Genomic DNA, 27,380 nt, shown 5'->3' with positions numbered 1-27,380 from the left:
ACACTCAGTCCTGGCTGGTGTGGCTCAGAGGACTGCGCACTGGCCTGAGAACCGAAAAGTTGCCGGCTGGCACATGTGAGAGGCAACTGATCAATGTATCTCTTATACATCAATGTTTCTCTACTTCTCTTTCTCCCTCCCTTCTGCTCTAAAAAAAAAAAAAGTAAATAAATAAGATCTTTAAAAAAATAAAAAGAGATTGCAATCAGCATGAAAGGAGTTGAGAGAGTCTAGACTAATCCAACTCCTTTGTGAACAGGTATTTTTTTTCCCCTCTAGACAAACGCAATGGTAAATACACTGGTTTGCACTCACTCACTTATTTATTTATATATATTGAGCTTCATATTTATTTATTTATTTGTTAATTTTTACATATTGGGCTTCTGAATAAAGTTTTATTTCAAAAAAAGGGTCCCTGATTAAAAAAAGGTTTTAAAACCTTTGCTGTATAGGGTTGCTCTTGGCTTGTCAACAATATTTTCAAAATAAACACAAGAACAAAGTTAAAGCACACTAAAGTAATTAATGGAACCTAGTAATAATACTGTTAGGAAAATTTAAATCCACCAGTAGAGATCAGAATATCACTATTAGCCCACTTACATGGTATGACTGGGAGAACAGGGAAACTAGCTACCCAGCAAATAACCATATCAATAATTCCAAACCCGTTTCTATCAGTGAAATATTTTGGTATATACATTTCCACATACTTATTTTTATGGTGTTAACATATTATGTCTACTTTAAAACACAAATAAAAATGAAATATTAAGGGAATGAGTAAAAATAAACAACTAGAAACTCTCGCATTGCATAAATATTGCGTTCTCAGACTCTAATTTCATGCAATCATCTCTGGAAACCACTAGAGAAATACAAGCATGCATGGTAACCACACCTAAATATCCCCTAAATGCATATCAGAGACAATATTTCACTCAGGTGGCCCGTGCCCTCTGCCCTCTCGCCTCCTCCAAAAGCATATTTCTGTATGTGTATTTACAAAGATGATTTAACTGTGCAACAGTGAAATTACCTTCCTAGATTTTGCACAATGGACATTTATTTCATTCATACCAGGAAAAAGTGTGATTCAAAAGAAGTTAATCTAACAATGCTTTGGCGTAGGAACACAGGGCAAGGAAGGGTACGAAGTATTCACACCGAGGATAAGAAAATTTATTACACCTCTTACAAAGAAAGGCATAATTTATTATGCCACTTACAAAGAGATTTTTATGTGACATTTTAAAGTTGACAAGTTATCATTCATACATATTTCCTGCAACTACAGCATGCACGTACTTACTGCACTCATTCAAGAACCATGCCCCAAATTTCAAGCTCGATAGTTAAAAAATTAGTTAAAGCCATCAGAAAAGTTTCAATTCACTTTTGTTCTTATATCATGGAGAGTTGTTATAATAGCTGAATGTAAAAGTTATAGTCATGAAACATGAGCCATTTGCAGTAAAAACAATAAATTTAAATAATCTCTCAATTTTCTACTTTTTTCAAGTTCTTAAGTTTAAGTACAAAATGAAATGTAAATATTATAAAGCATATACAAACTGATTTTATTTCCAACTCTGCAATACCCACATCTATACCACAATGTGAGCTTAAAGTAAGCACTCGATATAATTACTCATATACTGAATGAATGGATTAATATATGATAAAAGTATAATGCTTATGTAAGTGAATTCTATAAACATTCTTAGAACTGAAAATTTTAAAATAGGACTTAGGACTAGAATGTGAAAGAGATATAGAGCCTCTATTTTACAATACATCTGTAAAGGAAGTGTACAAAATACCAAGTAATCCCCGAGTGCACACAGATAGAATTAACAACGTGTCACTTCTTCACTTACCTCATAAAAGCAAATGGCGATAGTGTATCTGACTGGTACTTCGGGGTCATGACAAAGGCAGAAGAACGTAGAATAGAGTTCCATGTGGAAGTTTTTAGGATCGACAAAAACAATCATGGCCTGGTGGAGGTGGGAGGGAGAAGGTGAGTGGGAAGGAGGGAAAAACATGCACCAATACCTAGTATTATAATCCTTTCACTTAAACTGAAATCATGTCCTCTGAATCATAATTTAGTTAGAAATCATATTAGGAAGATCCAAATATATGCATATGATTCAAATTTATACACAGAAGTCAACATAAATTACACCAATATTTACTAGGTACCTACTGTACATTCCAGACATAATGCTAAACAGCAAGTGTCAAATATGACAATATTTTTAATGCTGTCCACATAATTTTAAGTAATAATCAAAATGTTTATCAGTACAAATATACAATTTATTACCGGAAAGTTGTAAGCACAGTTCTTCCGTACTGAAATATATTTCTTCTCCTGCTCCAGGATTTGGGGTGGAATCTGGTTTTCACTGTGTCCATTTTCTTGTTGCAAACCTAATGTACAAAGTTTCTTATAAAACTCCAAAAATCTCAAGTGTTGATCTGGAGTAAAAATTCCTAGAAAAATTTAAAACACTTGTTGAACATTTTAATTGCAAACAAAAATTAAAAAGATAAAAGCAGAGCACAATGAAAACATAACTCAAACCAAATATTTAAATAAGTGGTTAGAGTTCATAAATAACAGCAGCAACAAGGAGGAAAGAGTGACCACTATAAAGAAATCTAAAGGCTTTCTGCTCCACCTGAGGTTAATTTTAACAGCACAGACCACGCGATGCAGGAATTACACCGGCACCAGCTTCTGTAGCACACGTCACACTGCAGACCTAACCAGTCGGTGTAACGAGAGTGTGGCCATTATTGCTAACCACCTATGGTAAATATTCTAAAGTGCTGGCAGAACAGACAGCACATGTGTCTCAGGGGAGCGTAGAAACTGAATCTGAAAGATGGCAAAGTAAACTCAAAATATTTTTGATCAACAGACTGGTCCCACATTCATTAACTATCTCAGGGAGCTAGGAACTCATTAAGAATTCCCATATATTTTTCAAACACCCATTAAAAGTCTACAATCCACATAAATATATTTGACTATGCTAGATGGTTATAACTTAATTGATGCTTACATTATTATAGTAAGCTAAGAACTGAGTAATATATTCCAAATGCCAAGAGTTATGGGTGTTACACTACATTCTAAGCTGAACTTATCATATTATATACGAATTATTCAACAAATGATTAATAAGGGTATTCTTACTATGTACCAATAGTTAATATACCTGAGCTACTTTTATCATATACCAACTAACACATAAAATATTCAGGAATTTAAAGAGCTCCCCTACTTCACTCTGTCATTGTTCTTTCAAATAGCTTCTATTTAGTGAAAAAGTCATCCCTGAATGTTGTTCTAAATTATCCTACCAAAATTCTAAGATCTCCTAAGATTTTACACACTTAAAGGATTGGTTTTACAACTGACTAGCTGAAGTTTAGTGACTAAAGTAGAAAAAAAAGGAAAAAATTATCTATAATCTTGAAATTCTCAGGATACATCATACCATATAGTCCATGGCATAGCTTTCCTAAGTGGAAAGATAAGGAAATAAGAATTGATTCATCAGCTTTGAAAGATTTTTCACAAAATGATTTCACTAAGGGAAGTATAGTTTGACTTCTGTCATCTGGAAAAAAAAACAAAATAAAACATGCTTTAGATCCATTGTCCACACTATGCACTTAGGAATTAATACAGACACACAAATTCACAAAAGAACTACTAAGGTGTTAGCCATGTAGTGACAGGAAATAATGATGAAGGAGGTGTATAGTAAAAGAAGGGGTCAGAAGAAGAGTTGAAATTATCAAAAACTTTAATACCAGGTTGAGGGGGTTGGGCTTTATATTGTGGGGCACAGGTAACAATATATAAAGTGATTACAAATTAAAAAGAATACACACACCTCTATGTTCATAGCAACGTTATTCACAATAGCCAAGGTCTGGAAACAGCCCAAGTGCCCAGCAGTAGATGAGTGGATAAAAAAGCTGCAGTACCTTTACACAAGGCAATTCTACACAGCTGTAAAAAAGCAGGAACCCCTACCCTTTGCGACAGCATGGATGGACCTGGAGAATATTATGCTAAGCGAATAAGCCAGTCAGAGAAAGACAAATAGCATAGGATCTCACTCATATGCAGAATCCAATGAACAAAATAAACTGACGAACAAAATAAAACCAGAGGCATGGATACATGGAAAACAGACTGACAGATCTCAGAGGGGAGGGTGGGGGGGACTGGAAGAGATGAGCCAGAGAACATATGTGCACATATGCACAGCCCATGGACACAGACAACAGTGTGGTGAAGGCCGGGGAAGGAAGGGGGGACAGAGGCTTGGTGGAGGGGAAAAGGGGGTAAAATGAGGGACAACTGTAATAGTGTCAATTAGAAAATTTTTAAACAAAAAAAAGCTAAGATGATTGAGGTTTTGAGTCTGAATAACGAAAAGGAATCTAACACCACTAATATCAATAGATGAGAAACAGGCACAGAAAACTCTTCTTACTCTCTTGCACTCATCTCCTACCAATATGCATCTTTTTAATTGAAATTAAGTTAGTTTATAATGCTATATACAGTGAATTTCTTTACTTTTACTTCTTAGATAACTCTGTAATCAATTTTTAAATGTGTCTTCTTAAGTCAGAAGTTTCTGATATGTTAGTAATATTTGTCTTGATTCCAAATACTCTCCGAATTTCCCATGGTTCTCTTAAACTTTCAGAAGTGAATCACTATTTTACTAAGGGTCTGACAATACTAAGTAAAGTGCTATAACTGGCTTATTAGTATTATTGGTATTATGGTTATTACAATCACATTTCAGAACCACATCTATTTTAACTAAATGACATTCTTTCAACAAACATTTTTGAATTTCTCTTATAGAACATTATATTAAGTAGAAAGATGAATCATAAATGATCGCTGAACTTGAGAAACTCAGAGCAGAAAAGATACCAAAAACAAAAAATATCATAAAATGATGTGATCAGTTTTCATAGCTGGTATAACATAGGGGTCTGTAAACCCTCTTTGTAAACTTTCTAGGCTTTGCAGTTTATCTGTCAAAACTACTCAACTCTGTCACTGTAGCAAAAATACAGCTATAGACAACACATAAACAAGAGGATATGGCTGTTCTATTAAACTTCAGTTACAAAATCAGGTGGCAGTGGGACTTGACCTATATAGGCCATCATGTGCCAACACTGGTATAAAGGATTTGGGAAGATGTCGGAGAGGAAAATATATTAGAACTGGACACTGAAGGAGGAGGAGCAGGCTAGGAGAAAAACAGAGGAAGGGAGAAAAAACGGGCAGAGAAAGAACATGCGGAAAGGCGGAAGGTGTGAAAGGATTTGGGGTGTTGAGGTGATGGCAAGCAGGCCGGAGCATCAGATACCAGGAGCTGAGAAGGAATGGGAGCCAATGAAGCCACGAACACAGGTCAGGCCCACACTGCAGATAACCAAGCGCAGGGCAGAGAAGGGGAAGAGATCAGAGACGAACGACACTGAGTGTCTAGTCTGGACGCCTGCGGGCGCCCCACCATTAGGACAGGGAGATTCACTTATTCAGTCATTCACTGTGCATTACGGTTGTTGTACTGTTGGCTCATCACACGGCCTAAATGATTAGTCCATAACGTTCACACATAATTATTGCAATAATCTTTAAGAGGCTCTCATAGTTCAGATAAAATTTTGTTAATCCAAGTAAATGGAATCCTGCAATTACACAACAGTTTCCCACCTGAGTACTTGACATTTAGCCCTCCAAATTTCATCCCATCGATATGGTTAATCTTTACTGAAAAACTAAAATCCAGCATTAGTCAAGAGTCTAGTCACACACTCAGTAGAGAAGCTAATTGCCCTTGTGATTTAATTTGCATGACACTACAAAATACCTCCTCACCCATTCCCATTTAAATACCCCATCCCAAATATCTCCTCCTGTGGGCCATGAGATTTCTAGCATTAAAATATTAAAGAGAGGAGAATGGTTTAAATATTGCTTTAATCATGATCTTTCTTACAGTCAATTAGCTGAGCAGGTGAAAGACCAATGCCCAAGCTAAATTTCTCGTCTTGCATGCGAGTCAGTTAAACCGTGACAAGAGAAGACAGGTGCAGAACAGGGAGCACAGGGGGGTGTCGTGAGGGTAAGGGGGCAGCAGAGAGGAAGGACAATCAAAAGAGAGATGGGAAGGGAAGTCTAACAACCACCATGAAAACTAAGACATTCTGCATCTACCTTTACTCTTTATTAGCCATACAGAAGCAAACATGTGTCCACGGGAAGGGTTACCTGTATCGAACACGTCAAGCAGATTAACCAAAGTCTCGAACGCTGCAAGGCGCACACTGCAGCCTTCATCCCTAGAGAGTTCTATTAGTTCAGGGAGCACCACGCTTTTTGTCAGGTCTGTCCTGCACAACAAGCAATGGGAGAAAATAAATCAGATCAATGAATTTGTAGCAAGAACTTAACTAAAACCAGTCACTGGATTAGATGCTGTAGAAAAAAGGAAAATCATAAAGATACGGCTCCTGCTTTCCAGACTCTTGCAGTCTGGTTAGGAAAGCTTGATATAAACATAAGAAATGTTAATAGTAAATGCAAAATTATTTAAATCAATTTCAGTCCCCCTGACACAATATTACTACCTACAGAGATCTTAAAACTGATTTATATTAAACTACAAATTATAGTATAGTTTTCCATTTTAAGCAACTTCAGCAGAGCAGGTCCATGATTGCCTTTGCCGGGGCAGGCTGCAGAATGTAGGTATGACAGGGCTGATGGCTGGTTCTTGTCCCTGGTCCATGCTTTTGTCTTCTGTCTGATTGGAAGGCTGCTGATGAAAGGGAACCACGTGGGAGTGGGTTGAGTAAGAACACTGGAGGCAACTTCATCTCGTGAAAAGACAGATGGAGATAACTGGGTCCCCAGTATTTCCTCAGGCCCAGTCTCCTTAGAACAGGCCGGTGGAAAAGGCACAAACAAATGAGGTTTCTCGAAATGCTGGTGCTATTCTGCTGTCTTGACCCACCATAGAACGCAGGAGCATCTTCATCAGCATTTCAGCTGGAGCAGACAGCTGACCCTCAGACAACGACGAATCCATAGCCAGCACCTGGGTAGACTTGCGTCACTCAGCCAGACCCCAGAATTCCTGGATGACCTTCTGGGCGTGCTTGCATGTGTCATTCATCTCGTTACCCCTGACCCTGTATCTCACTCCCTTACGACATCTTGGAAGGTTAGACTGTAACTACTAGCATCCGGACTGATAAAACTGGACTTCTACAGAGGTAACAGGACCAGGATATCCTCAGATTTCTGTTGCATATACTTAAATGAGAGATGGGTTTTTAGTAGAAAGGATTATAATCTAGAATTCTGCCCCAGCCAGGACGGAATTTACATGTGAAGGCAAGAGAAAGATACTCTCATAATATACTACTTCCTGAAAAACATTACTGAGCTATAACCCAATGTGCTAAGAACTAAAGAGGGAGGGAAATACTTGCATCCCATCTGTGTAGGTCTGTCATGGTGCCTTATTTCCCCTCAACCTTGATAATGTGACAAAGGGGCAAAGACAATGACCACCTACTGTATAAAGAAGTGGCTAATAACCCTACATTCAACCTCATTAGCTGTCAGAGAAGTATATCCACTTACTGAATACGCAAGAGCAATGGCCTTACGTAAGCACTAGGTTACATACATGCGTGTTAACTATAAAGATGATGTCCTGTCTTCCAGGTGCTTCAAGTTCAGAAAGAGACACAGCCAAGCAGACAGTTATTGAATACGATATTTGCAAAAACAATAGTGAAATGCTTCTTTTGCCAATGAAATTGGAAAAGTTAATGATAAATCTGCATTGTTGGTAAAGGTGTGGGAAACATTTTCATGTCCTACTGGGAGAAGTATAAACTTAGTCTTTTTGAGTTATACAAAATATATAAACTTTTTGCTTGTTTTTTACCTGTATTATTCCAGGTTACAGGTAAGTCTAAGGAATGAGTTGTCTGTGTCAGAATTTATGAAATAATAATAGAAGTAAACACTTAGCTAATGTTTGAGGTGTCAGACACTACGCGAAGTACTCTATGTAAATAGATTCTCTCTAGTTCTGCTTTTATAAATTAATCCTTAAGCAACAACCCTAAATTAATGTTCAGAACACTAATTTGAACACACAATGACCTGTCCAATTTTAACAGCAGCAAAATATCAGGTGACAAAAAAACAGAATACAAAAAAACCCCAACAACAGTATATTCTCTTAATAGGTTTTGATTCTGGTTAAAAAGCACAGATCTAGGCGAGACTGAATTAATTGTGGCTCGCAGTGACCCAGAGTCAACCTAGGCTTAGAAGACCTGTCATAAAAGGCTCGTTCTCAGATCAAAACTAGGGAACTGATTATTCGTAAGTACCAGTGCACGCACAGTTTATACTGGAGCCTTTTCCCTGCTTAGATTTAGGCATTTGGAATGATAACTAAGTAACTTAAGGTGAGAAGGAAAGAAATTAACATTGATTGAATGCCTATCACATTGCTAAGCATTTTCACTTTTATTTCTTTTAATACAGACTCATCAGGTCGTACTTGTTACAACCATTCTTAAAGATAATATAAAGTTTAGCCTTTTAATAGCATGTTTCCATGGAATACAGGAATAGAATATGCATGTTTGGCTCTCCAGAAATAAGAATATGACATAAGAAATTGAAAGTATACTTACCCAATGCCCTGAGCTATATTTTCTAATTGCCGACACATACAAGATCGAACTTCATATTCTACGTCTTGACAGAGTGATTTTACCAAGGGAAGTATTTCTCTTTTAATGCTTAGAAGGGAGGAAAGAACATGCAAATGGGTGAGTGTTTTAGAATAATTAATATTTTCAAACAACTATTATCAAAATCTTAGCCTAATAACAAATTTACTTTAATATACAACTTTATATTTTCTGCCATATTTTTACATAACTGATTACATTCGGATGTTATGAGCTACTTGTAAATTATGGGTATGACTGAATGTTTTTAAAATAACGGTTAATTGTGGCCCTGGCTGGTGTGGCTCAGTGGATTGAGCACTGGTCTGCACACCAAAAGGTCACTGGTTCAATTCCCAGTCAGGACACATGCCTGGGTTACAGGCCTGGTTGATGTGTCTCTCAGATGTCAATGTCTCTCTCCCTGTCTTTCTCCCTTCCGCCCTCCCTCTGTAAAAATAAATAAATAAAACATTTTTAAAAAAATTTTTAAAGAAAATAATGGTTAATTTTGGATTGACAGTTAAACGTTTAGCTAGGATAAAAAGCTGTAGGTAAGCAGACTGATTCTAGCAACCATCAACCAAAATACTCTTCAATTTTACATTTTGTTCCTGCGTCGTAATTACACACCATTGCATCTTTCCACTTGGCATTTATCGCTTGGGCAGAGGACAGCATACAAATTATAAACGTTCTCTATAAAACCTCAAAAATAAGATGCATTGTTCAAAATAATGGATTCATAACAATAATGGAAGAAAAGAGAAAATCTATCTTTATGTCATATTTACCATGTTTTGAAGTCTAAACAATAATGCCATTTTAACCTCAACACTACACTAGGTATGTGACAGGAGAGAGTAAGATGGAGAAGAGAAGAAATGTTAACCTTACTGATTTTGAAAAGCCATCAGATCAGGAAGAAAAACATCTGAATAAGTAGACTTCCAAGAATTCTATAAAGTTAAAACAACTAAATTTGTAGGCAGTTTGGAATAATACAAATCTAATGTAATTGTTAGTCACACAGTTAGTACTCATTTTAATCAATTTAATGTAGTGAGCTAGACAAAAAGTTAACACAAATACTCACGTATGGGCATCAAATTTGTTGGTCAACTTTCCTAAAATTTTACAACTAACTAAACGAGACTGGACTGTTTGGGACAGTTGTGCCTTCGAAACAAGTGGATTCAAAATCTGAGGAGAAAGATTTAGAGAACAAATTCACAAAGTTTTATATATTCTTGACACTACTATCAGCTATTTTCTTCAAAGAATATTTTAATGGTCTAAATGTTTTTAAAGTTGGAGGTACGTGGCTGTCGTAATCTGGATCGCCTCGTCTGTCTTCTTGTTTATTACATACACGGTAAGGAGGAGGATAAACTGGGTCATTGAAAACGATTATGCACAAAAAAGACTGAATTAAAGCTCACGGTGAATTCTGCAATGATCTGTAAGTCCATAAAGTGTAATTGTGAAATACACATTTTCAAAAGAAAAAAAGCAAATTAATTGCCAGTTGCCCTTTAAATTTATCCCATACAGATTTTTGCATTTATCCTAACGGGATGCAAAACATTATAAATTATAGCTTCAAACAGATTCTATTAAGAAATTCTGTCACTGAGTACAATGACCCAAGCCTTACACTGTATTATGTACATGCTAAGCACTGAAAACCTCAGCAGCACGATAGACTGTGGAGAACCATGAAGATCAAATCCTGATTCTAGTCCCGGCTCTTTCATTTGTCCAAGTCAGCTTGTTACTTCTCATCCCAAGGTTTCTCATTTTCTTAAAACGGAAGTCAGAATATGTCATACTAAGATCGCTCCAAGTTCTAAAATTCTATGACTCTAATAAAAAAGTCAACTGGTTTTATTCCTCTCAACAAAGTAGCCAGAATTACTGAATGCATAATGTTAAATATAACTTGTAAGTGAAATATTTGAAACAAAATAAAATGCATACATAATATCTTTAAAATCACGTTAACTAACAGAGGGCATTCTGGAGTAAAAACTGCATTCTTCCCCATACCGCTCTTCAGAAAACCATACATAACCCACGTCAACGCTACAGCGAACACTGAAACATGGGCGCCCAGCTGGACGCTGGGCTTCAAGTACACCAGCACCCTCAGAGCTGGGTCCATCTTCCCATTTCCACGCAAGTCTTTGCCCTTGAGAAAGGACCATAAACTCTATGAGGGCAAAGGACAAAGACCCTTCATAAAATCCACAGAGGGCACTTTACTGATAGACAACTGTTTTTTTCAACCATGACACGTTTGAAAAGAAGCATATATAGGGTTAATGTTCACAGGATGAAAAACCTTTTCATTACAGAAAATATTTTTCTAATTTGCCTATTCTCTCACCTTAATTTACTAAAACTTTTTGAGAAGGATGTATTGAACAATGTGGAAAAATAAAAACCAAATAACAAATTGGCAACAATACTGGCAACAAACATAATAAAGGACTGGCAACCTTGATAGATAAATAGCACAAACAAGTGATTAATGATACTGTTAGATAATTCCAAAAGAATAAATGAAATTGGTATAAACATAGTATATGAGAAAATATACAATAGCCTAATAATTTTTAAAATTCCAATTAAAATATAATTCCAGTTTTGGCTCATCAGATTAAATTGGAACACTATTGCTGAGAAAAGTCCAGGGGATAAAGGCATTTTCACATATTGCTGGTTAATATCCCTAAAAACATTACTGCCCACTGCCCCAGTAATTCCACTTTTCTGGAAGCTATAGTTAAGGAAATCATCTGAAAAACAGGAAAAGCTCTACAGAGATGTTCAGTACTGCCTTGTTTTGATAATAAAATTCTTTTTGTTTTTCACATTCCACAAGTGTTTATTGACCTTGCTGCATGCTAGGCCCTGTGCTAGGTGCCGAGGGCACAGCTGTGAATGAAGCGCTGTCCCTGCCACCCCAGAGACTCCCCCTCAACACACACACAGAGGGCGATACTCCCTGAGCAAAGAACTGTGGTCATGACCCTCTTAGCAAAAGCTGAGCGGAGCTGAGTAAATGACCCTGCAGGGAAAGGTACCACCTGCGAGAACCCTGATGGGTGAGAGAAGAGGGTGGCCACCAAAAGGTGGCTGACCTTCCCCCAGAGAGCGGTGGAGCCATATAAATATCTAATTTTCCAGGTCCAGCACTCTGCAGTGCTGCCTCATAGTCATCAGGGGCAAAGACAAAAAAAAAAAAAAGAGAGAGAGAGAGAGAGAGAAGCAGGATTTTCTCATTAGGACGAGCAGCCTGCCTTATTCAGTGGCTGGCACTGAAAATAAAATTCTTAAAACAGTCTTAAATGTCCAACAAGTAAAATATTTTGTAGCTACTACTACATGAGTTTAAAATAACATAGGAAAACAGTGCCAAATGATCACTATTATGGCCAAACAGCAAACAAACACAAACAGAAAAATCTGCAATGAAAATATATCAGAATGTTAAAAGTGACTAAGTACAAAATTGTAAGTTTTTCTCCCTACTAATTTCTGTATTACTCAGGTTTTCTATAATGAGCATGTGTTGCCTTCAGAGTGGGAAATAACTTTATTATTCTTTAAATACCATTTTTATTTAAAAAATCTTAAAAGTGACTTATGACTACCAAAAAAAGTAATAACAAGAGGAATTACCTCGTGCCTGAGGGTTTCTTTGGGCAACACTTCGATCACAGACAGAAGAGTTTCCAGCCATGCATTGCTGACACCTGAAACACGCCAAAGGAAACGTCTCACACGTGTAGTTTCAACTCAGCCATTAACAGTCAGAGTATTTAATAATAAAATGGAGTGATTATTTTATTAATAGTGTAAGAAGTTTCTCTATTTTCATCTTAGCCAATATCTAGAAAGCATCTATCTTTAAAGATAGTATTGAGGGGAGGGGGCGCCTGGCCAGTGCGGCTCAGCTGGTTGGACACCACCCTCCAAAAAAGTGACCTCTCGTTCCATTCCCAGTCAGGGCACAGGCCTGGGCTGTGGGTCCCGTCCCCAGTCAGGGCACATAGGAAAGGCAACCAGTCAATAGTTCTCTCTCTCTTTCTCCCTCCCTCCTCCTCTCTCAAAAAAAAATAAATAAAATCTTTAAAAAATAGTATTGGGGGGATATCTTTAATTGTGCATTTTTGCTGATATTATACTATAATATAAACACAAACGTTGTAAAATGTTTAAAAATCTAAGAAGAAAGTGTAAATCATAAGATGAACTAACGGATCTTCAGCTTCCAGGGACACGGAATTTTGTAAGGAAACCGCCAGGGCTATTTTTAGTCATACTAAAGATCAAGTCTTTGGGCAGCATGGCCTCACTCGGTTGTCCCCATCAGACTACAGGACTCAAAGGACATCAGGACCACGTACAAGAGGCAGTAAGTACATGAAGCACACCAGGCCCTGACCTGCGTCCCTGTGCTCCAGATGCAGCAGAATGACTTGCAGGAAGGAGTGGGCATATGTGTGAATTGACACTGACTCTTCCTGGAGAATGGTCAAAAGTGACCCTGCAGCCGCCAGCTGCATTTCCACACCTGCGACGTGCAGGGCTTCCTGCACAATCAGAAAGAGTTGGCTGTTACACAGATGAGAGATCACAAATGCTGAGTTTTAAAAACCCAAGGTCAGAGAAAACATAGTCACATTCCACAAACGACTATATATGACTTCTAAGAATATGTATGATTGCTTTATTTAAGAAAACTGTATTAATTAATCTGCTCCTGATCACGTAAGTCATTAGACCACATAAAATTTAAATGCCTCGGGAACTTACAAATAAAATAACATTATATTGCTTTAGGAATGAAAAAAAAGTACAACTTATATTTTGCTATTTGTATTGTACAGTTTGCCATCATACCTAGAACAATAATGCCAAAGCTCAATCACATGTTTTCATTACTTGTAATTCTGCTGCAAAAAATAAACATTATACATTTTACTATAAAAAGAAATACATTTAATATTGTACAAACGTATTTCCCCTTTAAACAACTGACAAGAACATAAATTACTATAAGTAAACTGCTTTTAAAGGTAGAAATTATAAGATATAAGAATGTTTTTAAAAAGTAAGTATATTCATTGCCATCTCCATTCACAATTCAAAATTTCTTAAGTGTATATTCAAAGTTAAAGCCTACGTGAGAATTTTAAGTTTCAACACAACTAAAAGTCAAAAAAAAACCTTACACACACACCTCATCAAAGATATTACCTATTCTTCTCTGGAAGAGAGAAAGAGTGTGTGATGTAAAGACAGCTAAGAGAAATGTTGTACTTTGTCTAACCAATGATGGCAATTATAAAATTGAATGCCTATTTTATAACTAACATAATAAAGTTGGCAGAACAACATGGAACTTGCAGCCACAAAACAAAGTTTCATACCTGTGATCTTAAGAAAATTAATCTTTCTGCACCATTTCCTAATTTATAAAATGTGAACTACAATGCCATCTTCTCAGAGATTCAAACCCTTACACGGAACGTTTATGACTTATCACATCGTGCAAACCGAGCATTAAATAATGACACAGGACACCCCACCATCTCCTCTCTGCCCGAGGACACATAGTAGGGACCTCATCTTGTCCACACCTGAGACGCTATCCTCTCAAAACGTCCTTCTTCAGTTTTCACCTCAGTAAACAGCAAGTGACAACTCTGCCCTTCCAGTGGTCAGGCCAAAAACTTTGAGGTGACCCTTAACGCCTCTTAGTCCCTCACACACCACAACCAAGTGACCAACCAGTCCTGACCCTGACCCTGACCACTTATCACCTCCACCCTCCCCCCAGATCCAGGCCACCACCACTTCCAGCCTGAATTATTCCCATAACCTGTTGACCGGTCCCTGATCCCATCACTATACAGCGGCCAGAGACAGTCTTGTAGGTCAGATCATGTCACTTCCCTGTTCATAACTCTCCAACGGCTTCACATCCCACTTAAAGGAAACGTCAAAGCCCATTCAAAGACTTACAAGATCTGTTCCCAAGTCCCCCTTTCCCCCAGATTCCCACATGGTTGGCTCCCTGATCTCTTTCAAGCCTCTGTTCACATATCACCTCCTCAATGAGCTGGTTTTAACCTGAAAGCCGCTCCCTCACCTAGCTCCCACAACCCCCTTTACGGGAGTTTTATCTCCATCACCTAACACAGTCATTTGCGAGTGGTCTGTCTCCCACATCTGGAACGTTCTGGAATGTAAGCTTCATGGCTGCAAGAATCTGTGTCTCTTTTGTTCACTATCATGTCCCCTGGTCCGAGCACGCAGCAGGCATCTGGTGTCAACAGCTGGATGACTGACCATCTCTTACCCTTTCACCTCAGCCGTCTGCTCTTGAGGCTCTCTCCCTTCACACACATTATCCACACCTCCTACAAGGTAACTTCAAGAGATTTTTGAGTCCCCAAAATTAGGGACTGGTAGAATTAGATGCAAGGGAAAACAAAAATGCGTCTCATAGAAATGCATTCTCAATCCTTACTATCTTGTCAATGAGGAGGGGTCTTGGCACCCTCCACCCCAGCATTTCCGTAACCACAATGTAGACCATGTGCCCAGTTTCCCTGACTCAGCAGGGTGGGACCACTGCCAGTCACTGTGCTAGAAGACATTCTACAGCATGTCATCCCACAGCATGACAAATTCAGAATCCTCTAGTATTGTGCTGAAGGCCAGCGAGTTAGTCACCGGCAACTCGAAGACTTAACCCTCGTCTGCCTGATGCCCAGTCTAAGACCGAGTTCTTCCTCGCAGATTCTGTACTCCGTCCGTCACTTACTAAGGCACAGCTTCCGGCAGCGCTAAGCCTTCCTGAGGGCGCACGGGAGACCCGGCAGTGGCTTACTGTGGCATGTGTTTATGTGTTCATTCCCAGAAAGCCTGTGTCACATATGAGTGGCACATTTTTGTTTTGTTTTGTTTTAAACTTCTGTATCACACGTACAAACATTACTTTCCAAGTTTTTCCAACCAATAGTCAACTGTGGACCTTGGGTGAAAAAAAAAAGAGAAGAAATGATAAGGCATAAAGCAGAAGCAGCAACTGGCCTCTGAAATCAGACCCTCCCGTATCTTCTTGTTTCACTGTTTTCAAAACAGGCATTGTTCCACACTAACGGTGGACTTGGAAAACACTTTCGAAAGGCTTGATGTGGCCAGTATACATCACTTACAGTTTCAGAAGGCAGAGCTTTTATTTAGAAACAGAAAGTACTTTGAAAAGAAGTATTAAAAGAAATTGTGCTACAATGTACATTCCGGGTCACGTGAATCTGCTGTTTGAAGTTCCAAGAGATGTAATTCTGCCCCTCTTACAAAGTCATTACAGTCCCGGGTTTGTGTGTGCGACCTTCCTGCAAAAGAAGGACATGAGAAGCTCCCCAACTTCTTATCTCCTTACTGTACTGCTTAGTCTTGACTCCCCCAGAAACATCTGCCCCAGCTATTCTGCATGTAAGTTTCAGAAAAAAAAAAAATCTTCAAGCCTTATCAGGATTTGGGTTTTTCTCTTGTGCTAACTTCAACATCTGGGAGTGTCCACTGTTAAGAAACCAGCACAGACTAAGAGATTTTATTACTGCTAAAAATCATTTGATTTCCGAACATATTTTTCTGAAACGTGACACAGTAAGAGCCTGAGACTTACCGAAAAGCACTCTCCTCCACAGTCACACCTTCTGGACAAACAGTGAGACCCATACTCTCTGGGTAAATAAGTGTGCATCCTCATGGACCTTGGAAGACACCGAAAAGTAAACTCTTCTATTGCTTAAGTGCATGCCTTAGTGCCAGGTACCTTCCTCTTAAATACTATTGTATGGCTGGCATTCCAACTTGAATCCTCAGAAATGAAACTAGATAGTTCATAAACAAGTTCACGGTACATTTCCAAATTTCGAAATCTATTCCAATTCAAGGATGCAAACATACTAGACACTTCTGAGTTTAATTTCACTCTTTAGTTAGCATGAATGGTGGGAGAAAGCATTTTGTAAAACGGTGTAACACAGTCCTTGCAGAGGGGAATTGCTCTACTGCTCTGTCTCCAATAAACCCACTTATATGCACCAAGAAGAGATTTCTCTTTATACTACACAACATGGAGAAGCAGGAAATAAATCACTGGCTTATCTCAAAAGAGCAAACATTTAAGATTCACACATTTGGAAACTAAACTTACTGAATAAAACTGGTAAACAGATTTACCAAGTGGTGCTGGTTAAAGGAAAAAGCCCTGGAATTACAAAGTATCTTTGTATACTTTTAGAAATAACATCACTGATTTTTTAAAAATTAGATAAGAGGGATTTAAATATTAAAATATTGAAGATCTAGGACATATGAAATATCTGGGGTTCTGAGGGTCATAAATGTGGGAAGTTTTAGTAACAATAACAGTGAATAGCTCTTTTGCTATAAAATGATGACATTTATGAAAGACCATTTATTAAAACTGGGTTAAATATGAATAATTGGAGCATGCCAACTCTAAGGCATTTCTAACAACTCATGGCCCTATCTCAATCTTCTCCCTGTCACTGACTGCCACGTTCCCCACTGAGATAAAGTGCAGGGAAAACTAGTCAACAGCCCTGAAACGCAAACTCTGAGAGGGAAGATGAAGCGGAGACAGGAGACAGGAGTACAGGGATGTGTGTGTCCGTTCTATAAATCTGCACTTCAGTGATCTGCAAGGTTCATGAGGAGGCGCACATAAAAATACCCCCAAGGCCTCTTTCCACTAAAGAAACACCATCACCAGCAGTGTATCGTATTACTAGGTGGGGGTGCGATGGAGTATCCTGCCACTCGAAATCACGACCACACCGGACAAATAAACACGTTCCAAGACAATGGTTTTGAAACTGAACTGCTAGCTGGACTCAGTCTGCCAAGTCATCTTAACATATAATGAGTTAGAATCGTGCATTTCATGATTTTGGCTTAAGTGTAAATAAGAAGCAATTTAAAATGTCATAAGATGTGCGTATCAAAGAAATATCTATTTATTGGATACAACAGCAATGAGCGACCATTTCAAATGATCCATTGTAGCTCTATTTCATTAAATATATATTTTTAAGTATAAACTGTGTCCTGGGAAGTTGGGGGCAGTAATGGAAAGTATGGCAAATTTCTATAAGCAAGAGAAAATAGGGCTTCCTCCCTAGTCAATCATGGCATTGTACTTTTCCCCTCTATCCTAATCTTTCTCTAAAGTAGCCCAATGAAAATCTAAGTCTGAGAATAGAATTTTAATTTCATTTACAGCTATTTATTAAGTACCAGAATCATACAAAGAGCTCTGGGGAACTGGAGGAGAGTCAAAGACATGGCTGCCTACCTTTGAGGGGCTACTGTTGCTTGTATTTAACTATTCAACAAATATTTATTTAGTCACATTCAAGGCGCTGTGCTAGGGGCTGGAGACTTAGCAACGTACAGGACTAGCAATGTGCCTGTTTCTGCTGTAATTAAAGCTGGACCGGCGCTACGGGTGAGAAGGGCAAGATGACATAAGAACATCTAATGAGTGACCTGATGTCTTCGAGGAGGGGCGTCATGGGGAAGGAACAGAAAGAAGTAACTAGATGAAAGTTGGCACAGGGAGGTAGGAAAGCAGGAAGAGTAAGAAAGAACGAGCTCTTAGCACCGAGAGGTGTGGAGCCCAGAAGTAGGTTCAGGAAGTGGAAGGAGGTCAGAGTGCCTGGAGCACAGTCTGGCGGGCAGGGGCTCAGGCCAGAGGGACAGACGGAGCCCAAATTCCGTAGGGCCTTGGGTGAATGTTCACTCAAGCAAGAGAATATTCACACTGTAGCCATAAATGCTTTGAAATATCATGCTGATTATACAGATGAAAATGAAATCAGAAAGTAGTGATGTGGGGTGGGGTGGGGTGGGGTGGGGTGGGGTGGGGTGGGGTGGGAGGGAGGGAGGGAGGAGTGGGCAAGGACCACTTGAGAAGCTATTACCTTCTCTGAGCAAACCCTCAGAGTAGCTTGGACTAGGGTGGAGGTAGTGTGGTTGGAGAGAGGTGGATGGATTCAGGAAATATGTAAGATATAAAATAAGAGGATTGTATAAGGGAGTAGTAAAAGAACAGATGGTAACTAGGATGACTCCCAAAATCCCGGCTTGAAAATCAGATGAATAACAGTGTTACCTATTAGGATAGGAGACACTGGGGGTAGCCCAGGGTAGGACAGGGGACACTGGAGGAAGCCAAGGTTAGGACAGGAGATACTGGAGGAAGCCCAAGGTAGCATAGGAGACACTGGAAGAAGCCCAATGTCAAGGGGAGATACCAGAAGCTCAATTTTAGACTTGTTAACTTGGAGATGCCTTTGAGGCATCCAAGCAGAGATTACAAACAGGAAATTATATTTACTGATCTGATACTCTGAAAAGATCTGATATGAATAAGAGAATTTATATAAAATAGACAGAATCTACATGGATGATACTTAAAGACTTGGGGGTAGATGGCACTGCCTACAGAGAAAACATAGGTCAGAAGTGGGTGTCTGCTACTGCAGACATAATTTTACCTCAATAAAATAAGAATGTTGAAGAACGCAAAGTTTAAATAAAAAGTTCTGACGGAATATTTAATCTTAAGTTCTGGGCTTTGCTAGCACAGTATTCGAAAACAATCCATTGGTCTGTGCAGGGCGAGGGTGGTAACAGGGTGTGGCGTGAGGCAAGGGTTGTAGGCAGGTGTACGTACAGAAACATTTGGGGTTAATATTGTTGCAATATTAAATCAAGAAGAAAAATAAAAAGGAAAGGGAACTCCTCTTTCAGTAATGGCAGACTAGGTGGTTCTAATCAGCTCTCCTGATGAGGATAATTTAAAAAGCTGAAAAGATATAAAAATCATCTGCATACAAGCACGTGGATACTAACAAGGTTACTCACCCAAAAGTAAAAAATTACCCATCCTAGATTACCCATTACTAGAAAAATTACCCACCCAGGATCTAACAGACAATGGAATTCCAGAAAGGTAAGCATATAATTTGGAGCCTGTTTTTTCTCTGAGAACATTTGCTGATTCTGAAAAAGGCTCCCGAGTGGCCAAGAGCTTAAGTGACTTTTTTGACAGCCTTGCAGAGGCCCTGGTGAGCTCCCTGGGACAGGAAAGTGCAACCCCGCAGCAGACTAACCTTTCCAGGGAGAACAGCCTGGCTCCCGGCTTCAAATCACCCAACACCTAAAATGGACTAAATGAGACTTGATTGCCAGCGCAGTTAAGTGGCTGCCACTAGACAACATATTCCGTTCTAGATGAAGGTATCAAACTATTGGCCTCGGTTGTTGACCTGGGCCTCAAACCATTTCTACAGATAATTATAAGATCAAACACACAATCAATAATATTCAGGCACATGAAGAGATACAATAATATGAATAAGAACCAGCATAAGCAACAGAAAATTAAAATGCACCAAAAAGAGCTCCAGGCACATTGGTGTTATCCAATACACACCTGGTTCAAGGGGACAGAAGATACAATTGAAAATTTCAACAGAAAATTCTAAGATATAAAAGAAAGGATGTGGCAGATCTTCACAACAGCTAAGCAAAAACTCTACACCAGAAAAATATAATAATCAAAATCAATAATCAGAATGAGTCACAAAGAGAAAAGGATGGAGAAGATAAAAACATAAAAAATACTATGGAAAGGTCTAGTATGTATGAACTTGGGAGTCCTAGGAGAGCAGAGAGAGGATCAGACAGAAGCAAATTTGAAAAATGTCTAAAAAGACAATCATCATTTTGTAGTACAGATATTCTAACAGGTGTACACATTTATCTGCATTTCTCTAATGACGGAGCATGCTAAGTATCTCTTCTTATGATTACCGGCCATCCACAAATCATCTGTGGTGAGGCATCTGTTCAAATTTTTGCCTGTTTTTAAAAATTGAGTTTTTTCTTTTTATTATTGAGTTCTGAGAGTTCTTTATATAGTCTGAACACGTGTCCTTTATTAGATACATAATTTATAAATGTTTCCTCCCATTCTGTGACTTGTCTTTTCATTCTCTTAACAGTGTTTTCTGAAGGGTAGAAGCTTGTACTCTTTATTTTAAGCTATTTTATCATGATGTGCCTCGATGTGTGTGTGTGTGTGTGTGTGTGTTTATTCTGCTCGGGATCCTCCAGGCTCCTTGGATCTCTGCTTTGTTGTCATTCATTAACTTCAGAAAAGTCTTGGCCGTTATTTCTTCAAACAGTTCTTTCCTGATCTCTCTTTGGAGACTCCAATTGCACATTTATCAGATCACTTTACACAGTCTCAAAGTCATTGAATGCTCTCTATTTTTTTAAAGATTTTATTGATTCATTTTGAAAGAAGGGGGAAGGGAAGGAGAAAGAGAGGGAGAGAAACATCAATTGGTTGCCTTTCACACGCTTCCAATGCGGCAGGGGCGGGGGGTTGGGGAACCTTGCCCAGGCATGTGTCCTGACCAGGAATCGAATGAGCGACCTTTCAGTTCGAAAAACGACGCCCATTCCACTGAGCTGCACCAGTCAGGGCTCTCTTCTATTTTTTTTCTTTTTTTCACTTTTTTATCTTTGTGTTTCAGTTTGGATAATTTCTACCTTCAAGTTCACTGATTCTTTCCCCAGCTGTGCCCAGCAGTGTCCAAACTGCTGATAGGCCCATCAAAGGAATGTTTCATCTCTGATATTATCCTTTTTATTTCTATCCTTTTTATTTGATCATTTCATAGTTTCCATCTCTGCTGAAATTCCCTACACATCCACGCTCATAGTTCCAAAGAAGTGGGCAGCGCTGTTCCTGGACCTAGCAGCAGCCAATCATCGCCACGCCTGCACTGGCAAGGCCGACTCTCTCCAGTCCCCTGCGTGCAAGTGAGTGCAAACTTCCCTGGTTTCTGCAGCTCCAAGTTATTCTAAACTGAGATGCTATCCTACAGTCAACCTGTAAAAACTTATCACAATTTTCACGAATTTTTTGCTATTAACCCTTTGTGGTGGATACTTCTTCCTCCTTTATTCTGTCAAAGTCAGTGTCCCTGAGTCCCATCCTTCCTTAGAGGATCTGTTGCTCTTTCTAATTAGGTTTACCTGGTTGTCTGATAACCACCTCTGATAGGCTCAAGAAAAATTACAATTGTATGGATTTTGTGAAGAACCCACTGTTGGTAAAATGAGAGGGGTGTTTTTATGAGCATCCCTGCATCCTCAGTAGAAGTGGAACTGGCTGCTTTGTATTTGAGCCCTAAATAGTCCTTAAATTCTTACAAGCTTAACTATTCATTTAAAAAATGCTTATTGTACTTTCATTTCCAGATGTTCTAATTTGGGAAATTTTTCTAGGATATTTAGTTTACCACACTGCCAAAATGTTAGTTAATCCATAAACTTTTGAGTCAAATATTACAGACCTTTATTACAGTAGAGAATGTTAACCTTCTTTGTTTCATAATTTTGCCAGGATTGTAAAAAATAATACCCATAAATGATCCTTTGTATCACTCAAATGCCTGAAGTCAGAAATAATAGTCAAGTAGTAACAGTGAAGTGGTCCCATTATCATGGAAATGAAAGAATTTTGATTTAAGAATTTCAGAAGCTCCAGTTCCTTTTTACTGTAAGCAGGACGAAAGTAACAAATGACTGTATGACTGAGACACATGTGAGAACACTGGTCTCCAGCGGAATTTATTAAAAGGCAGTATCTCTAAGTCTGTTAGAAATGTTAGCAAGTGTTAACACTTTATATATGCCCCCCAAAACTGTTTACTCAGTAAATGTTTCCATTGAATGTAATTATTATTGTAAAATAATTAGTGGTGTTAATGTTTTGTCCTTCAACACAAATAGATTTACATAAAAAAGAAAAAGGCATAACAGACATTATTTTCAAAATGCATTGTAGTCGATGTCTTTTTCTGAGCTGTAAACAACAGAAGAATGTACTTTGTATCCTCTGTTCGTGCCCTAATTCCTTTGGTTAATACTACCTCTTTTTTCTTTTTCCTAGTTAATGAACTAGGAAAACAGTTATTTAATTTCATGCTTCCTGGCCCACAGAAATTTCCCAGTAAGGTCAATTCTGACCCTAATGGTTGTTTTTCATCAACTTACATCATGGCAAATGTTTCACTTTCTTCCCCACCTTCCTTCACATCGGGCTGTCCCTGAATGCTTAGCCCGTGGTAGAGACTGTACTCTGTCTGCTGAGGGCTTTTATGATAGGTTGTCTGCAACATCATGTTCTGCCTATTATGTATGAATGTGTTGCTTTCACAGAATCTTTTTGCTTTTCTCAGAACTTTTAACTTGAAAAACATCACCTACAGTGAAAAACGCAGGTACTTTTATTTATGAGCTGCAAACAAAAAAGAAAAGCAATTTGTGTTATCTGGTTATGCTATTTAATTCCCTCAGTTAAGAAAATTTTTTTTCTTGGTTAACTATAAGAAGAAATCATATAATTTCATGTTTTCTAGAAACCTTCCAACAAAATACTCATAGTCAAGCACTAAATTTTTTAGGTCTAGATTTTCTCACCTATAAAATGAAAATAAACACATCACGTGGAATTGTTACAAGAAGTTTAAAAGGGTGTGTCCAAAGCACTGAGCAGGTCCCTGGCCCACAGGAAGTGCTCCTCACGTTACTACCATTTATCCACGTCTCTGTGCCACTTAAAATAGGACTTAAAGGGTAAGAAAAATTAGGCTCTTTATTCACAAATATCTTTATGTACACAGTAATGGCTTTCTATAAAAGTCTGAAAATAAGGCCTTTTGTAAAAATATCTGTATCATCAGTAGATATGAAATACTCTAATAAAAAATCGCATTTGAAGGAATCTATGTAATTTTTTCCTACTATTCCCATAAAGTAACACAAAATTAATAAAAGTAGCATAATGAATCTTTTCAGAATCAGAAGATTGGTAGACCATATTTGCTAATCTTGAATGATCAAATTTCATGTTGATTGTGTCTCTTTTGTCCTTCCGTTATGTTTTCTCCCACTCCCCCACCAAAAACGGTCTCTGTAGGAACATCAGTCAGCATTACATCACTCCACTGAGACCTAGTTTCTGCTTCTGATCCCAGAATGCCACCAGTGGATCAGGCCAATGTGCCATTGGTCTTTCAGGTACAGACACTGTCTCAGACTATTAATTTAGTTCATGCTCATTTGTGTAATATTTTTGAGTGCCTACTATTTGCCAAGCACTGTTCTAGGTTCTGGGGATACTGTGATAAACCAGACTGACAAAGAGTCTGCACTTCGGTCAGACAGGAAAAAGGATGGTAGTGATGAGGTCAGAAAGCTAGATGGGCTCATTTAAGGGTATGGCAAAAAGTTTTGTTCTGTCTGAAATGGAAAGCTACTTGTGTTCATTTCCTGTGGCTGCAGAAAGTAACTTGCCACAAACTGAGTGCCCTATAACAACAGAAATCGATTTTCCCAAGTTCTAGATCCCGTAAGTCTAAATCAGTATCACGCAGCCAAAATCAAAGTGTTGGCAAGGCCACAGCCCCTCCGGAGACATGAGGACAGAACCTGCTCTTTGCCTTTTCCAGCTTCTGGCAGCTGCTGGTGTTTTTGACTTGTGGCCTCCCCCCTCCAATCTCTGCCTCGTCTTCACATGGCCCTCTCCTCTGTGCCCGCGCAGCCTGCCTCTGCTCTCCTCTTATAAGGATGCATGGCATTCAGGGTCTACCCAGATAATCTAGGATAATAGCTTTATCTCAAAATCCTTAACCACATTTTCCAACTAATGTAACATTTACAGGTTCCAGGGATTAAGACCTCTTAACTTAGGGAGGCCATACATACTTCTGGCTACCACATCACTCATGCAATTTACATGAAGAAGATATGATTGATGCTTTTAAAAGACCTCTCTGAAGAAAACACAGGTAACCATGTAAAATGACAGACGTATGTATTAATTGTGATAATCATTTTACAATGTATATATATATTAAATTATGGTGTACACTTTAAATATATACAATTTTGTCAAAAAATGTGTAGATTGCTCCCATACAAATAAATACTGTAAGTAAGTAAATAAATAAATGGGCTCTCTGGCATAGCAGGCTCTCTGGGAGCAAAGCAGAAGCGGCAGGCCCAGTGAGGAGGCTGCTGTAGTAACCAGAAGAGACGCTAGGCTTGAGAAGTAAAATTACACACTGCAACTCTGTAACAGCCACGACTGGCTAATGAAGGGCTTGCACTGCAGTCAAGAAAAAGCACTGGGGAGTCAGACTTCCTGTTCAAACGAAGTGCGCCACTTGCCAGCTTTGTGACTTTGGGCAGTTACTCAACTAAGTTGTTTATTCCTCTATCATGTGACCCTTATAGAACTGCTATGAGCATTCACAGAGATGAAATTGTGTAAAATGTTTGATAAAGTACAGCACCTGACATTGATTTTAGAGAGAGAGGAAGGAAGGGAGAAAGAGAAGGAAAGATCTATCAGTTGTCTCCTGTACGTGCCCCGAACGGGGATCAAACCCAAACCTAGGTATGTGCCCTGACCAGGAATCAAACCCTCAACCTTTTCGTGTATGGGATGATGCTCCAACCAACTGAGTCACCCAGCCAGGGTAAAATAGTAGCCTATTTTAAAAACCATTTTTTACTTAACACCTTATTGTAAGCATGAAACACAAATCCAATAAAACAAAAAAATTAAATACCATTGGTAAAATTTTATCTGGTGTTCTTTAAGGTAAAGGATGAGTTCTAAAAGCTGTTTATACTACTATTATAGACATGCTAAGAATCTTGGGAATGATTAGCCTCTTACATAAAATGCTTATTGTTCATATCACTTACAGAATGATCAGTATTGGTAAGTACTCAAACTATTCTTCTCCATGGGTTTAACAAACTATTAACCAAAATACTCAAAATTAACAGAACCATATGGATGTTCAAGCCTGGACTCTGGAAGTCAACTCTCACTTCCCACATCCCATCCATTAGGAAGTTTTGTTCATTCCACCTCGAGAAATGCATCTCAGATGAATCCCGCTACTCTCACTGTCTCAAATTAGTTGTCCTAATCCAAGCCACCTGCGAACACCACGCAGACTAGTGCTGTGGTTTCCTAGTTCTCCCACTCCAATCCACTCTCCACACAATTATCAAAACGACGAACGTAAATGGGAAAGGTCGCTGCTCTGCTTAAGCCTTCGGTGGTTTCCCACCACCCTGGAAAAGAACAGCTCTTGTGTGCTCTGTCACTGACCATCACTCTAACGTCTTCTTAAGTCACACCCTCCCCAGATGCACTGGGCTCCAACCAAACATGCGTCTTTCAATTCTACAAAGCTCTTTCAATCTAGGGGTGCTCTGCTGCTCTCTGCCTTGACCGCTCATTTCTGACCCTTCAAATGTCTGCCTCCTCCTAGCCTGTCAGTTTTTAGCTCCACAAAAAGGCTTTCCTTGACCTTCCAGTGTTCCCCCTGTCACTTTACCCTGATCTTTACACTCACTCACTCATTTTTTGTCTGTTTCCCCTCTGGACTGTCACGTCCTTGGGCCCAGTTCTCTATTTCGATCACTCTGTTTCCTCAGTGCCCAAGCAGAGCTCGGAACTGGGAGGTGTGCAGTAAATACTTACGTATGGATGGAAACGCCGTTATTACTAGTGCTCACTTGCACTACGAGATTTCTTTTTTATAAATTCACTGTGGCAAAACTGAATCCATGACTACGTGTGATTTTGCCATCGTTTTATCATTTGAAAATAACCACTCACAGAAGCAAGGCAGAACTGAGGAAGGTGCTAACTGTAAGTACAAAGACATCTTAACAATATCTGAACACAATGATTTTTAAATGATTTGCATATAACATAGGTTTTATAATTGGCACGGGGTTGTTTACATGTTTAGCTGCCTACATTATATAGTGAACCCTCTACAAAAATCATTATTATTGCCTCCATAAAGTCTTACCGAGTTGCTTAATTCTTCAGCATTTCTACATAAAGTCAGAATCACAGGTCTCCTATGCCTGTTCTTCAATTGTTTCCTATAGGTTTTAGGCCTGCCTGGCATGGAATCTAATCTGGGACTCAATTTCATCTTTTCTGTATGCTTGATGATTAACTCAAGAAATGAATGAAATCATTTCATCAAATAAAGGTTTTCTTAGTACGTATTCATTAGTACACATTTTCTTTAGAGTACTGTAACACATCATTCAGTTAATTTTCTATATTATGGATTAATTTTTATTACTTAAAGGTTATGAAAATCATCTTTATAACCCAGTAATATAGTACATATAGTGTGTGTATGTGTGTGTGTGTGTGTGTGTGTGTGTGTGTATATATATGGTGTGTATTATTGTTTACACATTCTCATGAAATAAAGATTTGGGGGGCATTATTATTTAATAAACTTTACTGAAACCTCATTAGCAAAAGAATTTTTTCAAAATAATTTAGAGACCCCAAGGTCACTATCTCT

The 27,380-nt window shown here is 38.6% G+C and overlaps 1 protein-coding gene across 15 annotated transcripts in view; it reads right to left on the bottom strand.

Moving 5' to 3' along the window:
- PPP4R4 (protein phosphatase 4 regulatory subunit 4) overlaps positions 1-27,380 on the bottom strand; it is a 123,820-nt gene that overhangs the window by 49,169 nt on the left and 47,271 nt on the right. For 6 of the 15 annotated variants that reach the window (XR_008427331.2, XM_053928384.1, XM_053928383.1 and 3 more), the window contains 8 exons: positions 13,283-13,430; positions 12,517-12,590; positions 9,926-10,032; positions 8,791-8,898; positions 6,338-6,459; positions 3,519-3,641; positions 2,336-2,505; positions 1,884-2,003 (listed from right to left, as the gene is read on the bottom strand). Coding sequence is in view for 14 of the 15 variants with exons in the window: in XM_053928383.1 (XP_053784358.1) it covers positions 1,884-2,003; positions 2,336-2,505; positions 3,519-3,641; positions 6,338-6,459; positions 8,791-8,898; positions 9,926-10,032; positions 12,517-12,590; positions 13,283-13,430 (972 nt within the window). In the remaining variant the exon portion in view is untranslated. Of the gene's footprint in view, positions 1-1,883; positions 2,004-2,335; positions 2,506-3,518; positions 3,642-6,337; positions 6,460-8,790; positions 8,899-9,925; positions 10,033-12,516; positions 12,591-13,282; positions 13,431-15,670; positions 15,690-16,537; positions 16,626-27,380 lie in introns of those variants that run through there. The other 9 variants (XM_071222078.1, XM_071222079.1, XM_053928378.2 and 6 more) reach the window with 5 other exon arrangements.

This window comes from Desmodus rotundus, chromosome 7, assembly GCF_022682495.2.
Source record: "Desmodus rotundus isolate HL8 chromosome 7, HLdesRot8A.1, whole genome shotgun sequence".
NCBI classification, from domain to species: Eukaryota; Metazoa; Chordata; class Mammalia; order Chiroptera; family Phyllostomidae; genus Desmodus; species Desmodus rotundus.
The sequence above is the reverse complement of the archived record's forward strand: the minus strand, read 5'-3'. Positions and strand labels throughout refer to the sequence as shown.